The 17,011-nt window shown below is 43.1% G+C and overlaps 1 protein-coding gene across 3 annotated transcripts in view; it reads left to right on the forward strand.

Annotated features, from left to right (window-relative positions):
• SAMD12 (sterile alpha motif domain containing 12) overlaps nt 1-17,011 on the forward strand; it is a 450,608-nt gene that overhangs the window by 423,990 nt on the left and 9,607 nt on the right. Inside the window, exon 5 of one of the 3 annotated variants that reach the window (XM_061439088.1) lies at nt 12,587-12,688. The exons of 1 other annotated variant lie outside the window; for it this stretch is intronic. In XM_061439088.1, the coding sequence (XP_061295072.1) occupies nt 12,587-12,688 (102 nt within the window). Of the gene's footprint in view, nt 1-12,586; nt 12,689-16,787; nt 16,838-17,011 lie in introns of all 3 variants that reach the window. One more of the 3 variants, XM_061439089.1, reaches the window with a different exon arrangement.

Below are 17,011 nucleotides of genomic sequence, written 5' to 3' on the forward strand. Positions count from 1 at the left end.
AAGGAAGATGCCACGAGTAGACGAAGGTGTATTGATTTTATTACTAGGATGCATGCAAAAGGAATGCCTGTCATACATAAAGCTTGCACCTAAAAGTACGGAAATTGCCAGGTTCTTCAGAGCAAATGAAAGAAATACCAAAGAAACTAAATATCATGCATTGTTCAGGATGGTCACAAAAAAAGCATTATCTCATAGTTCCATGAGCAGTGTTTTCTTCTCCTTCCTTTGTCCACGATGTATGCTTAGTCGTGCAGTCATGTCTGCCTCTTTGCAACCCCGTGGTCTGTAGCCTGCCAGGCTCTTGGGTCTATGGGATTCTCCAGGCAAAAATATTGGAGTGGGTTGCCATGCTGTGCTCCAGGGGATCTTCCCAACCCAGGGATTGTACCCAGGTCTCCCTCATTGCAGGCAAATTCTTTACTGTCTGAGCCACCAGGGAAGCCTATGAATACTGGAGTGGGTAGCCTGTCCCTTCTCCAGGGGATCTTCCCAACCCAGCAATCAAACCAGAGTCCCCTGCATTGCAGGCAGATTCTTTACCAGCTGAGCTAGCAGGGAAGCCCTTGTCCATGATACGTTTAAAAAAAAATGCATTTTGGATTCAATGAAATATAGTAGTTCTCACAAAACCATCTGTAAACCACACATGAATTCCCTCCTTTTACAGATGAAGGAACCTTGGCTTAGACAGGTTAAAAAACTTGACCAGTCTTAAGACTAGCAAGTAGAAAAGTCACTGATGTTCATTACCCCACAGTGATTCCTTAAAATTGTAGAGCAACACAGGTGGGTAGTTCTAGGAAGATACTAAATGTTGTATGATGACAGCCATTCCACTGCCATCCCCAGTACACTTCACAAACATGAATGCAGTGGCACTTGCAGTGCCCCGCAAACCAAACTCCTCCTCTCGAGAGAGAGCTTTCCACAGGGCTGGGCCCCTGCCCAGGATCCCCGCACAGTCCTGCTGAGAAGACAACTAATAAAAAAGCTCATTCGTGCAGAGTTTTGGTGACTCAATCGATAAAGAATCTGCCTGTGATGCAGGAGACCGGGGTTCAATCCCTGGGTCAAGAAGATCCCCTGGAGAAGGGAATGGCTACCCACTCCAGTATTCTTGCCTGGGAATCCCATAGAGAGCGCTCTGACAGGCTACAGACCTTGAGACCACATAGAGTCGGACACGACTTAATGACTAAGCCACCACCAATAAGCAATCAGAAATTAATGCTCTGAAATAGTGACTTTTAAAGAACAATTTTCCAACTCTTAAATTCTCAAGTTACTATGCCTAGAATGTGGGTCAGATACCACTTGGCCAAACTATCACTTTAAGGCAGTACATCAAGCATCCCCTGGCACCTTACAGGCAAGAGCTATGGTTTGGGCCACTGCTTGCTGTAAGGAGCAAGGAGACCCTAAGGAGATATGGGAAGCTTCCTCTATCCCATCCTATCTGGGCCAGCTCCTTGTGAGGCTACCATAGCAGTCAGTAAGGGCCTGCCGCCCTCTTCTGCATTTCCACTGAAGAGACAGAGGGGAAGCAGTTTAAGGGCCCCTCCTACCCTAATGAGAGAGACTCCATCACTTCGATGACAGTCTTTCATTAGGTGTCACTGTCACATAACTTCAGTTCACTTCAGTCTCTTAGTTGTGTCCAACTCTTTGCAACCCCATGCACTGCAGCACACCAGGCTTCCCTGTCCATCACGAACTCCCGGGAACTTACTCCCAGAGCTCATCACCATAGAGTCAGTGATGCCATCCAACCATCTCATCCTCTGTCATCCCCTTCTCCTCCTGCCTTAAATCTTTTCCAAACATCAGGGTCTTTTCAAATGAGTCAGTTCTATGCATCAGGTGGCCAAAGTATTGGAGTTTCAGCTTCAGCATCAGTCCTTCCAATGAATATTCAGGACTGATTTCCTTTAGGATGGACTGGTTGGATCTCCTTGCAGTCCAAGGGACTCTCAAGAGTCTTCTCCAACACCACAGTTCAAAAACATCAGTTCTTCAGCACTCAGCTTTCTTTATAGTCCAACTCTTACATCCATATGTGACTACTGGAAAAATCATAGCTTTGACTAGATGCACCTTTGTTGGCAAAGTAATGTCTCTGCTTTCTAATATGCTATCTAGGTTGGTCAGCTTTTCTTCCAAGGAACAAACGTCTTTTAATTTCATGGTTGCAGTCACCATCTGCAGTGATTTTGGACCCCCAAAAATAAGGTCTGTCAGTGTTTCCATTGTTTCCCCATCTATTTCCCATGAAGTGATGGGACCAGATGCCGTGATCTTAGTTTTCTGAATGTTGAGTTTTAAGCCAACTTTTTCACTCTCCTCTTTCACTTTCATCAAGAGGCTCTTTAGCTCTTCTTCACTTTCTGTAATGAGGGTGGTGTCATCTGCATATCTGAGGTTTATTTCTCCCAGCAATCTTAATTCCACTTTGTGCTTCATCCAGCCCAGCATTTCACATGATGTAGTCTGCATATAAGTTAAATAATCAGAGTGACAGTATACAGCCTTGACGTACTCCTTTCCCAGTTTGGAACCAGTCTGTTGTTCCATGTCCAGTTCTAACTGTTGTTTCCTGACCTGCATACAGATTTCTCAGGAGGCAAGTAAGGTGGCCTGGTATTCCCATCTCTTGAAGAGTGTTCCACAGTTTGTTGTGATCCACACAGTCAAAGGCTTTGGCATAGTCAGTAAAGCAGCAGTACATGTTTTTTGGAACTCTTTTGTTTGTTCGATGATCCAATAGATGTTGGCAATTTGATCTCTGGTTCCTCTGCCTTTTCTAAAACCAGCTTGAACATCTGGAAGTTCGCGGTTCACATATTGCTGAAGCCTGGCTTGGAGAATTTTGAGCATTACTTTACTAGCATGTGAGATGAGTGCAATTGTGCGGTAGTTTGAGCATTCTTTGGCATTGCCTTTCTTTGGGATTGGAATGAAAACTGACCTTTTCCATTCTTGTGGCCACTGCTGAGTTTTCCAAATTTGCTGGCATATTGGGTACAGCACTTTCATAGCATCATTATTTAGGATTTCAAATAGCTCAACTGGAATTCCATCACCTCCACTAGCTTTGTTTGTAGTGATGCTTCCTAAGGTCCACTTGACTTCACATTCCAGGATGTCTGGCTCTAGGTGAGTGATCACACCATTGTTGTTATCTGGATTGTGAAGATCTTTTTTATACAGTTCTTCTGTGTACTGTTGCCACCTCTTCTTAATATCTTCTGCTTCTGTGAGGTCCATACTATTTCTGTCCTTTATCGAGCCCATCTTTGCATGAAATGTTCCTTTGGTATCTCTGATTTTCTTGAAGAGATCTCTAGTCTTTCCCATTCTGTTGTTTTCCTCTATTTCTTTGCATTGATCACTGAAGAAGGCTTTCTTATTTCTCCTTGCTTTTCTTTGGAACTCTGCATTCAAATGAGCATTTCTTTCCTTTTCTCCTTTGCCTTTCTCTTTGCTTCTTTTCTCAGCTAAGACCTCCTCAGACAACCATTTTGCCTTTTTGCATTTCTTTTTCTTGGGGATGGTCTTGATCACTTTCTCCTATACAATGTCATGAACCTCCATAGTTCTCAGGCACTCTGTCTGTCAGATCTAATCTCTTGAATTTATTTGTCACTTCTACTGTATAATCATAAGGGATTTGATTTAGATCATACCTGAGTGGTCTAGTGGTTTTCCCTACTTTCTTCAATTTAAGTCTGAATTTTGAAAATTGCCTGCCCAGGACCTTTTAAATCAGGTCACCATTATCTTCATTATCTCCACTATAGTTTGGCCTCAGATCAAACAACAGGGAGGGAACACAGCCCTGCCCTTCAACAAAAAAATTGAATTAAATATTTCCTAGCATGGCCCTGCCCATCAGAACAACACCCAGTTTTCCCCTCAGTCAGTCTCTCCCATCAGGAAGCTTCTATAAGCCTCTTATCCTTATCCATCAGAGGGCATACATAATAAAAACCACAGTCACAGAAAACTAATCAAACTGATCACATGGACCACTGCCTTGTCTAACTCAATGAAATTATGAGCCATCCCATGTAGGGCCACCCAAGACGGATGGGTCATGTTGGAGAGTTCTGACAAAATGTGGTCCACTGGAAAAGGAAATAGAAAACCACTTCACTATTCTTGCCTCAAGAACCCCATGAACAGTATGAAAAGGCAAAAAGATAGGAAATTTAAAAATTAACTCCCCAGGTCAGCAGGTGCTCAATATGCTCCTGGAGATCAGTGGAGAACTAACTCCAGAAAGAATGAAGAGACGGAGCCAAAGCAAAAACAACACCAGTTGTGGATGTGACTGGTGATAGACGTCAAGTTTGATGCTGTAAAGAGCAATATTGCATAGGAACCTCAAATGTTAGTTTCATGAATCAAGGTATTTTGGAAGTGGTTAAACAGGAGATGGCAAGAGTGAACATTGACATTTTAGGAATCAGTGAACTAAGATGGACTGGAATGGGTGAATTTAACTCAGATGACCATTATATCTACTACTATGGGCAAGAATCCCTTAGAAGAAATGGAGTAGCCATCATAGTCAACAAAAGAGTCCAAAATGCAGTATTTGAAAGCAATCTCAAAAATGACAGAATAATCTCTGTTTGTTTCTAAGGCAAATCATTCAATATGACAGTAATCCAAGTCTATGCCCCAACCAGTAATACTGAAGAAGCTGAAGTTGAATGGTTCTATGAAGACCTACAAGACCTTCTAGGACTAACTCCCAAAAGATATTTCCTTTTCATTGTAGTATACAGGAATGCAAAAGTAGGAAGTCAAGAGATACCTAGAGTAACAGGCAAATTCAGCCTTGGAGTACAAAATGAAGCAGGGAAAAGGGTAACAGAGTTTTGTCAAGAGAACACACTGGTCATACACCTTCTTCCAACAACACAAGAGAATACTCTACACATTGGCATCACCAGATGGTCAATACCAAAATCAGATTCATTATATTCTTTGCAGCCAAAGATAGAGAAGCTCTATACAGTCAGCAAAAACAAGACCAGGAGCTGATTGTGGCTCAGATCAGTTCAGTTCAGTTCAGTCACTCAGTTGTGTCTGACTCTTTGATACCCCATGAACCACAGCACACCAGGCTTCCCTGTCCATCACCAACTGCTGGAGTCTACCCAAACCCATGTCCATTGAGCCAGTGATGCCATCCAACCATCTCATCCTCTGTCGTCCCCTTCTCTTCCTGCCCTTAATCTTTCCCAGCATCAGGGTCTTTTCAAATGAGTCAGCTCTTTACATCAAGTGGCCAAAGTATTGGAGTTTCAACTTCAACATCAGTCCTTCCAGTGAACACCCAGGACTGATCTCCTTTAGGATGGACTGGTTGGATCTCCTTGTAGTCCAAGGGACTCTCAAGAGTCTTCTCCATCACCACAGTTCAAAAGCATCAATTCTTCAGCACTCAGCTTTTTTCTAGTCCAACTCTCACATCCATACATGACTACTAGAAAAACCATAGCCTTGACTAGACAGACCTTTGTTGGCAAAATAATCTCTCTGCTTTTTAATAATGCTGTCTAGGTTGGTCATAACTTTCCTTCCAAGGAGTAAGTGTCTTTTAATTTCATGGCTTCAGTCACCATCTGCAGTGATTTTGGACCCAAAAAAATAAAGTCAGCCATTGTATCCACTGTTTCCCCATCTATTTGCCATGAAGTGATGGGACCAGATGCCATGATCTTCGTTTTCTGAATGTTGAGCTTTAAGCCAACTTTTTCACTCTCCTTTTTCACTTTCATCAAGAGACTCTTTAGTTCTTCCTTACTTTCTGCCATAAGAGTGGTGTCATCTGGATATCTCAGATCATGAACTCCTTATTGCCAAATTCAGACTTAAATTGAAGAAAATAGGGAAAACCACTAGACCACCATCACATAGTTACTTAGTTTAGAGACTGCTGAGTGCTCAGGGCCAAACAAAGATGCATAAAATACAAGCCCTTCACATGTGAAGTTTCCCTAAGCAGGAGGGTGGGTGAATCTTGGGCAGAATTCCCAGCCATATGTATTAACAGTAATGAGCACCCTTCCTTCTGTAATATTATCCACGATGTTATATGATAGTGGTTTTCCTGTGTACAGATCTCTCCATAGACTTGAAGCTTCCTGAGGGCAATGACAAGGATTATTCATCTTTATGTCTTTGGTGTCTTGCATAGTGCCTGGTACAGCAATCCAAAAATGATGTTCATTTCTTTTGTTCATTCATTCAACAAAATCTTGCAGAGGTTCTGAACAGGGAGAGAGGTGCTTTATGAGAATATATAAGGCCATGTTGAAGTGGCCTGTGAGATGGCCCAATAGGAACAGGAGAATCGGGGCAGGAGGATGAGGAAGGAAGGAACGAAGGAAGGGCAGGATGGGACAAATTCCATCAGTTACTATGCCTGGAATGCAGGGTGGATACCTCTGGAAGAATGGGCTGAAGTGTAATTGTAAAGGGCCTGGAATATTGGGCCAAGTATTCTTCTTGAATTGGTGCCATTAGACAGAATCTCTTTACTCTCCTCAGAACACTCAGGAGGTGGCATTGCTCTGGAGGAGACTGGGGAATCAGGGTCCAGGGGGCTTCTCTTTTAGAAAAATGTGCTGGGGATTTGTCTTCTGTCTTGGAAATGATATAGAGTGAATGCCGCGTAAGAACCAGAAGACTCCAGAGCTTATCTGTGTTGCTGATGATATTTCCTTAGGGAGAAGGCAGTGCATTATAACCAAGAGTCTAGGGTACCAGCTTCCATCCTGGCTCCATCCATTATCATCAGTGCGACCCAACCACTGTGCCTTAGTTTTCTGGATTGATAATGGAGTTATCAAAGTTAGCAAACTGGAGTTGATAATCACATCATCTCAAAGGTGTTAAAAGGTTTAAAGGAAATGATGCTCAGAAACCTATGAGAACAGTACTTCTTGGAAGGTAAGTGTTCCCCAAACGTTAACTACGATCATCTCTTCTCTTCTGTGGACCTTGGTTTCCTCACCCAAAGGCAGATAATTCATGTTCCCAACCACTTCTCCTGGGCCCTGACAGAATAAAATACGATTAAATGCATGAAAGCAATTTGGTAGTCAAGCTCTGCATAGCGGCAGGGTAGAGATAAGGCTGTTAATTATGATGTCCTTGGGTGAAACATAATCCCAAGAGCCTGGACAGGAAGGTGGGGTGTTCACGTATTTTCAGGTTGCTGGTTACAGGTGGGTGTGTGTGAATGACTTCTCTAGATGAAGTATGTCAAGATGAGGGCTCTAGTGTTTGACTGGTCAAAGATGGAATAAAGATGGAAATAGGGAAATTTCCTAAGCAAGAAATAAATAAGGTTGCAGCCCTACAGCCTTGTAAGCCATATAATTTCAAACTTCATAGTCTCAGACATCTGGGCTCTATTACCTGAAATCCCATTAAACCTTCAGTTTCATAATTCTGTGTAGAACTTGGTAGATTGCAAGATTCTGCTTATGGCCACCAGCCAGTTCAAGCAATTAATCACAAGGGTCCCGGAGCAGGATTGCAACTCATGCCAAATGGATTCTTTAAGGGGAAACTGTGTACACAAAAGAAATAGCCCCATCCACACAGTTTCGTAGCAACATGCTTTGTAGCTCTGCCAACCCAGAGAAATTATCTGTTATCATTAAGACATCCAAGTCTCATAACTTTTTCCTCAATGGAAATTCGTACTCACCAGCCCAAAGAAGATCCTCAAACCTCGTTAACTGTAATGTAGACTGTAACATGCCCAGAGCCAACAAGTCCAGTTCAGACTAAATGAAACCCTACCCTTTACCCACCCTCAGCGTTTTCTCCTTTGAGGGAACTCAACATGAACTGAGCTGTCTTTCCTTTTGAACTTTTCTAGAATGCCTGGACTGTTTGCATTTGCCCATATGTTCCAGGCCAAAGGGCCAAAACCCACAGAAGAGAAGTAACCTTGGAGCCTCTCTTCAGAATCCTGCTAGACATACCCCAGGGTGAAAGGGCCCATCACAAAGGAATTATTTCTCCTAAGACTTCTTGCTTGGTTTTGCCAACTTGAAAGAGTTTATGTAAACAAGGTAATCTTCTATACTTTAGAGCGTTTATAAAGCCTTTCCTAATTACTGTTTTGTTTAGAGAGAGACTGGGAACATGATGGAGAACGGAGGGGAGCCTTGAGCCCTCCCTTCAGGCAGCAGAAAGGGGAGAGGGTGGCAGTCAGAATAAAATTTATGATATGGGGAAAAGTATTGTGACTTCACCTTGCTTTTTAGGTTTCTTCTTTCTGAAACCCCCTTTATGCGAAGTTGCTCAGTCCCCGTTTCTAATGCCACACAGCAGCCGTCTAGTTTAGTAGCCACTAGGTACACGTGACCATTTAAATTTAAATGAGTTGGGACTTCCCTGGTAGTCCAGTGGTTAAGACTGTACTTTCAGTGCAGGGAGTGAGGGTTCAGTACCTGGTTGGGGAAGATCCTACATGCCTCATGGCCAAAAAATTTTTTTAATTAAAGTAGATATTTTCAGAGTCTTTAAAAGAAAGAAAAAGAAAGTAAATTTAAATGAATTAAAATTAATTTTATAGAAACATTAGCTACATGTCAAGTGCTCAAAATAGCCACAGGTGGTTAATGGCTGCCATACTGGATAAACCTGTGGTGCTGGAGAAGACTCTTGAGAGTCCCTTGGACAGCAAGGAGATCAAACCAGTCAATTCTAAAGGAAATAAACCCTGAATATTCATTAGAAGGACTGATGCTGAAACTGAAGCTCCAATATTTTTGGCCACCTGATATGAAGAGCTAACTCTCTGGAAAAGACCTTGATGCTGGGCAAGATTGAGCACAGAAGGAGAAGGGACGACGGAAGAAGAGGTGGTTGGATGACATCACCAACTCAATGGACTTGAGTTTGTGCAAACTCCAAGATAGTGAAGGACAGGGAAGTGCTGCATGGACGGGTGTGCCGCAGTCCATGGGGTTGCAAAGAGTCCGACATAAGTGAGAAACTGAATGACAAAGAACATTTCCATCATTGCAGAAGCTCCTTTGGATGGTGCTGCTCTAGATGAAGAACCTCAACAGCCTTGCTACTCAAAGTGGAGGGCACAGACCTGCAGCACTGGTATCACCTGAGAACATGTTAGACATGTTTGATCTGCATTTTAACAAGATACCCTGGTGACTCCTCAGATCAGATCAGTCGCTCAGTCGTGTCCAACTCTTTGTGACCCCATGAATTGCAGCACACCAGGCCTCCCTGTCCATCACCAACTCCCGGAGTTCACTCAGACTCACGTCCATCGAGTCAGTGATGCCATCCAGCCATCTCATCCTCTGTCGTCCCCTTCTCCTCCTGCCCCCAATCCCTCCCAGCATCAGAGTCTTTTCCAATGAGTCAACTCTTCGCAGGAGGTGGCCAAAGTACTGGAGTTTCAGCTTTAGCATCATTCCTTCCAAAGAAATCCCAGGCAATTCTTCGGCGCTCAGCCTTCTTCACAGTCCATCTCTCACATCCATACATGACCACTGGAAAAACCATAGCCTTGACTAGATAAACCTTTATTGGCAAAGTAATGTCTCTGCTTTTGAATACGCTATCTAGGTTGGTCATAACTTTCCTTCCAAGGAGTAAGCGTCTTTTAATTTCATGGCTGCAGTCACCATCTGTAGTGATTTTGGAGCCCAGAAAAATAAAGTCTGACACTGTTCCCACTGTTTCCCCATCTATTTCCCATGAAGTGATGGGACTGGATGCCATGATCTTCATTTTCTGAATGTTGAGCTTTAAGCCAACTTTTTCACTCTCCACTTTCACTTGCATCAAGAGGCTTTTTAGTTCCTCTTCACTTTCTACCATAAGGGTGGTGTCATCTGCATATCTGAGGTTATTGATATTTCTCCCTGCAATCTTGATTCCAGCTTGTGTTTCTTCCAGTCCAGCGTTTCTCATGATGTACTCTGCATGTAAGTTAAATAAGCAGGGTGACTCCTAGACACGTTAAAATTTGAGAAGCAATGTTCTAAAATATCCTTCCCTTCTAAGAGTCTGTATAGTGAAATTCATCATTGTCCTTGGCACAATTCGTTCATTTTTATGTAGCTTGTGTCCCCTTGTGACCTAGAGGTTGGGATGGGGTGGGAAGTGATAGGGAGGTTCAGGAGAAAGGGGCTTCTGTATAACTATGGCTGATTCATGTTGATGTATGGCAGAAACTGACACAATAGTGTAAAGCAATTATCCTTCAGTTAAAAATCAATTAAAAAATAATAATAAAAGATTTACTCTTTGTCCAAAGAAGCTTGGGGTTAGGAGTAGTGATACTTAAAAGAGTGACCCTCAGGTGGGTGATGTGGGTGTGCCCTGCAAGTTTATTAGAAATGCACATTTACAGACCTACTCCAAACCTACTGAATCAGATTTTTCTCCACTCAGGGCCCCAAATCTGGGTTTTACCATGCTCTCCAGGGAATTTCCAAGCACAGTGAAGTTGGAGAAGCATTAGGCAAACACATCATCAGGTGATTCTAATACAGCAAGATAAGTATAATGAGACAGGAAATTCTCCAAGCCCTGCACCCCCAAGGGAGGGTTGGGGGTGGGTATCTTAGTAAATGTTCGGTGGAACAAATGTTGCTTGTCTGCTTAATTAAGTAGCTGATGCATGAATAGGCTTGTAGAAACTAAACAATACTGGGATGATGGACCTGGGGCTTTGGATGTATTGGATGGCTTGCTCAGGTCTTGCCTTTCCTGTCTGCCTCACTCTAAAACCCAGTATTTGGATCACTGCACTATGTTATATCCAGGACTCTTGGTATTTTATTTCATGAAGTGAGCAAGACTATAAAGCAAATTTCCCCCACAGTCTGCACACTTTTCTCTGTCTGAAAGACAAATAACTACTATTTAAGTACTGAGGAGAAGATGTAGAGGCGCCCATGGATTTGTGCCAGGCTGGTTTCGTGAGAATCACCAAGCTGCTTGTTAAATAGCGAGATTTCTAGACTTCCCTCTGGACACTCTGAATCAGAGGAAATTGGAGAGAGGCTAGACAAAATAAAAATTGTAAGAGCTCCTTGAGATGAGTCAGATGCAGTTGAGTTTGAGAACCTCAGACGAAAATGGCCAAGTTCTTATCACCCTGGAATTCAGAGACTCAGCTTAACCCACAGGAACCAGAGCTGATTTCTGAGAGATGTGTAAGCCTCATCGTGTAGACTAGCAGTTTCATTTGTAGTAGAGCAGGAAGGGGATGAATACAGTGTCAGTGGGGTGTTTTTTCCCGTTAGTGCTGAGGAAAAGGAAAGGGGCAGCTTGTGCACAAGTGCATTCTTCCTCTCAGTGTGTGTGTGTGTCTAATGTCACTCATCTCAGGAACCCACAAACTCTGTACAGAGAGGCAGCAACCCAAGCTGATCATGACAGCAAAGCCTGCGCCAGAAAGACTCCCCTTACAGTATCCAGATTCCTTCACATTCTAACTGAAACAATAGAATTGAGGGCGGAAAGGATAGAAGACAAAATCAAGGCCTTCCTACCCCACCTGGGTGTAAATGATTACCTAAAGGTCTTCGCATGGGGCTCTAGGCCCTCATGTGTCTTCTTAGCACTTGTGGCATCAGTGGGACCTGGACATGTCATAATCAGGTTGAACGTCGTAGCCTGGCCTGAAGGCTGCAGCTTCTCTAAGGTCCTATATCTCCCCAAGCCTGCCTCTTTATCTTTAAAGGGAGGTCATGGGATCTACCTCCTCAAGTTGCTGCAAAATGGAACAGGCTTTTATCACAATGCTTGACACAGACTACTTAGTTAAGGATAGTTTTTTACTACTGTGGTCATTGTGGTCTGTAGATTCTGAGTTAGTTGATGTTATCCAGAGAAACAGGATCAATAGGAGATATTGGTCTCCAGTAGGTGATATATCTGTATATCTATCTATACATCCATCTATCTAGAGAGAGATGGAGAGATAATAGAGAGAGATAGTAAAGAGATAGATAGATATTGCAAAGAATGGCTTACACAATTTTGGAGGCTGAGAAAGCCAAGGATCTGTAGTCAGCTAGCTGGAGACCCAGCAGAGCTGATAGTATAAATTCCAATTCAAGCCCAAGTGCAAAGGCAGGAAAACACAGATATCCCAACTCAAAAGCAGGCATAGAGAATGAATTCTCCCTAAAGCAGCCTTTTTTTCTACTTGGGTTTTCAACTGACTGGATGGGGACCACCCACATTAGAGAGAGCAACTTGCTTGACTCAGTGTACTGATTCAAATGTTAATCTCATCCAGAAACACCCTCCTAGACACACCCGGAATAATGTTTAATCAACTATCTGGCCACCCCATGGCCCAGTCACATAAAATTAACCATCACAGAGTCATTACAGATTCCAGTTTACGGAGGGTTTTGAGAAGTTACAGGCTAGTTTGTGTGTGTGTCATCTGTTTTATTGCCCTGAACCCAAGTCCTCTGCCCTCCTGATACTCATCTTGTCTGAGATTCTGACCTCCATCTTCATCCAGTCAGAGGTAGCACTGATTTCTTCATCACATTCTCAGGAAGCGAACACCCCCCTCCTCAAACCATCAAGAAGGCTGGTAGTGGCAGAAATGAAACCAGTGGAGCTGAGAACACATGTGACTTCTCCCACCAGAGGCCTGGTGAGCAGAGTTGAGTTTTATTGCCACATAAATCCTTCTTTGTCCTTCTTTTATCTCCTAACTCCTTCCATACCTACTGATTAATTAATTGAGCATACCTGTTTAAAACATCCCATCTTGATTCTTATAATAGTATGCCTGTGAGGGTTCTAAAAGTTGGAAATGATTTAGTATCAGAGGTTTTGATTACATTGAATATAAAATCAAATAAAATGAGCAAATGATGAAGAGAAGAGGGGAGTGAGGTTTGAAATTAGCCTTATTTCCTGTACACACAAGAGGCACACTTAAGTTGGTTTTTATCTTGGCCTATTTTGGGAGTGATATATTTGACTCACAACCAGGAAGAGAAGAGAAACAAGGACCTGTACCCTCTAAACCATCTTCAGCACTATTGACATTTTGAGCTGGATAATTCTTTGAAGTGAGGGTCTGTCCTGTGCATCCCAGGATGTTTAGCAGGGTCCCTGGCTTCTACCCATTCGATACCAGTAGTATGACAACCAGAAATGTCTCCTGACGTTGCCCAATGGGAGAAAAATTGTACCCAGTTGAGAACCACTGCTCTAAACATAGGACAGCTTTAGACTGTGAGACAGAAATGTACTTTCTCTAGGCCAAACCTCTTATTTAGGGTTCTTTATGTGTAGGGTTCATGTTTGATGAGCATTCTTTGATAAAGACACAGCTACTTGCTTTGTCTCCTGCATTCCTGTTGGAGTTTAGCAACTCGCTTTCCTAATACATGTTTTCTATTGAGTCAGGAAAGCATTGTGGTGAGAACACATCTGCTTTCCAGTCTCAGCTCTGGGCACTTCAGCAGGACGGCCATGACAAGTTAATGAACCTAACCTCATTTTTTCTAGGTGTGTTGTGAGGATAATGCAATTCAGCCCTCAAAGATGGCAGTGGTGACTCACTGAGTACCTATAAAATCTTAGCTGGCCATCATAGCTGCTCAGTGAATATTAGTTCTGCTTCTTTTTTTTTTTTTTTTATGATTTTATTTATTTATTTGGGCTTCCCATGTGGCGCTAGTGGTAAAGAACCCACCTGCCAATGCAGAGGACCTAAGAGATGCAGGTTCGATCCCCAGGTCAGGAAGATTTATTTATTTTTGGCTAAGCTGAGAGTTGGACTGTGAAGAAAGCTGAGTGCCAAAGAATTGATGCTTTTGAACTGTGGTGTTGGACAAGACTCTTGCGAGTCCCTTGGACTGCAAGGAGATCCAACCAGTCCATCCTAAAGGAGATCAGTCCTGGGTGTTCTTTGGAAGGAATGATGCTAAAGCTGAAACTCCAGTACTTTGGCCACCTCATGCGAAGAGTTGCCTTATTGTAAAAGACTCTGATGCTGGGAGGGATTGGGGGCAAGAGGAGAAGGGGACGACAGAGCATGAAATGGCTGGATGGCATCACCGACTCAATGGAAGTGAGTTTGAGTGAACTCTAGGAGTTGGTGATGGACAGGGAGGCCTGGCGTGCTATGATTCATGGGGTCTCAAAGAGTTGGACAGACACGACTGAGTGACTGAACTGAAACTGAACTAAAGCTGGGTCTTCATTGCTATGAAGGCTTTTCTCTAGTTGCAGCGAGCAGGGGCTACTTTCTAGTTGCACTGCACCAGCTTCTCATTGTGGTGGCTTCTCTTGTTGCTGAGCACAGGCTCTAGGGTAAGCAGGCTTCAGTAGTTGCAGCACATGGGCTCAGTAGTGGCGGCTCCCAGGTGCTGGAGCACAGGCTCGGTAGTTGTGGCACATGGGCTTAGTTGCTCCAAGGCTTATGGGATCTTCCAGAACTAGGGATTGAACCCGTGTCTCCTGCATTGGCAGGTGATTTCTTTACCACTGAGCCACCAGGGAAGCCCAGTTCTGCTTCTTATTGATTGTTGTGGAGGCAACTCTGGGTCTCCCTCCTTTGGACGGTGCATCTCACACCTGCTATAAATTGTCAGAGTGCATTCAGGACCCTGAAGTCTTCAAACATGAGTCATAGGAGAGACACTTTCAGATAGAAGATATGACCCTTCTGGTTGAATGGAAGACACTGAACAACCCTTTTAAGAGACGAAGTCTTCTTTCTTCTCCAATCTGTGAGAGACGGGGCTGCCCGCACACACCATCTTTTCTTTTTTCCCCAAACACTCCCTTGCGGCTGGAGTAGGGGGAGGTGACACTGGACATTCTCAGTCCCAGGCACGTTCTTGAATCCTCTCCAGGCTGGCCTTTGTCTCCAGGGCCAGCGTCTTCCTGCCTTTCAAGTGTCTGTTGTAAACTGTCCTTATCACAGAACTGTCTGTTGGCATCGGCACTAGTCTGGGTGAGAGGGGAAGCCAGCTGCATTCACTGTGGCCTTGGCAGGTGAGGGGAATGTTACCCATCACTGGAGGGGGCAAAGGCTTGGCCTCGGGGCTGTGTTGTTTCTGCTTCCTGACCTCTAGCTGTGGCGTTAGTACACTGACCTAATTGTATCTCTAGTTTCTCTAGGGAATTTTGAGAAGTTTCAGTAGTAATAATAATAAGCACCCATCACTTAGCAGATATTGACTGTTGGCCAAACACCATGCAAAGAACTTTTTCTGTGAACCCATTTCCGCATTACATCAACCCAGTGAGGTGGGAATCATGATCACTGTTTTAAAGGTGAGGATGTTGAGGTTTGGAGAAACTCACGTGTTCAATATCCTGTAGTTGCTAAGTGGTGAGCCTGGGATATCAACCAGATCTGCCTGATTCAGTAACTCATGCTTTTCAATCACTGGACTCTGATGTGGCCCTGCTCATGCTGGACTCTGAAGCTATTGCACTAAGGAAGGAAATAGCTCCCAGGATGCCTAAACCATTCAATAGCAATGTTGTTCACTAGTTGCAAATCCACACGTGGTCATTTCTGGGATGCACATGTTCCTTGAGTAGTCCTCGTGTGCATGCATGCATGCTCAGTCATGTCCTTCTCTTTGCAACCCCATGACTGGACCCTGCCAGGCCCCTCTGTCCATGGAATTCTCCAGGCAAGAATACTGGAGTGGGTTGCTATGCCCTCCTCCAAGGGATCTTCCCAACCCAGGGATTGAACCCACATCTCCTGCATTGGCAGGCAGATTCTTTACTGCACCACTTGGGAAGCTCGAGTAGTCCTTAGATTCAAGAAAGAAATAGGCACAATTCCCACTCATTTGCAGCCCCAACTACAGGATTAGGTCTCCAGTAAAATTAGATATTGAATTAAGCCCTAAAAAAGAAAAACCTCTCCTTCTGCAACATCAGTTTCTTCTTCATTATTTCACAACCATTTATTAAGCAAGTTCTGTATATGTGGCACAACACTTTGCATTAGGAAGACACACAATAAGATGTGGTAGCACCCTCAACAATTTAGGAGAAGAGATGGATGCATTAAACTTATGTTATTCTTAATAATTCTTTTTCAAGGTCACACATTTTCCAGAGCTGATTTTAGCAAAAGTCTGAGTGATACTATGTAATGTCAGATTCCTAGAAATCTGTTATTCCAGCTACATGTGTGTACTTGCATGCATACTAAGTTGCTTCAGTTGTGTCCAACTTTTTGAAATCTCATGGACTATAGCCCACCAGGCTCCTCCATCCATGGGATTCTCCAGGCAAGAATACTGGAGTGGTTTGCCATTTCCTCCTGTACATTCCAGCTATACAGTTCCTTTAAGGGTTGGCTTGGATAAAAGATTTTTATTTGCATCAGTTTCCAACCCCCTTTAATAATGCTGGAATGTTCTCTTAATTGAATTATAAAGATTTCTTTTCTTAGTAGTATTAGTGAATGAAGATAACTGTGGATGCTTTAGTTAGCCAAGGCTCATGGATCAAAGTTGCACCCTTGTGAACTGAATTTTTTTGTTCTTTTGTAAAACATCGTGACAATAATAAATCGAAGTCCTAAAGCCTTCACTTTTCCCTACATTTCTTTTTTATACATATGTGTAAGTTTTTTTAACTTTTTATTTTGAAGTAGAGTTGATTAACAATGTGATATTTTCAGGTGTATAGCAAAGTGATTCACTTATACATATATTTGTATCTGTTGTGTTGTTTGGGTTTTTTCACATTCTTTTCCCATGTAGGTTGTTACATGAGCAGAGTTAACACGGAGCAGAGTTCCCTGTGCTCTACAGTAGGTCCTTGTTGGTTATCCACTTTAAATATAGCCATGTGGACATAAGTTTTGTATTGTGGTGTATCGTAACTGCTCACTATGTTGCTACATAATCATCATCATCATTACTTTAATGGCCATGTAATCATTCATCTTATTAATGTACTATGATTTACTTAACCTAAATTTTTA

The sequence above is a fragment of the Bos javanicus genome, chromosome 14 (genome assembly GCF_032452875.1).
Source record: "Bos javanicus breed banteng chromosome 14, ARS-OSU_banteng_1.0, whole genome shotgun sequence".
Classification (NCBI taxonomy): Eukaryota; Metazoa; Chordata; class Mammalia; order Artiodactyla; family Bovidae; genus Bos; species Bos javanicus.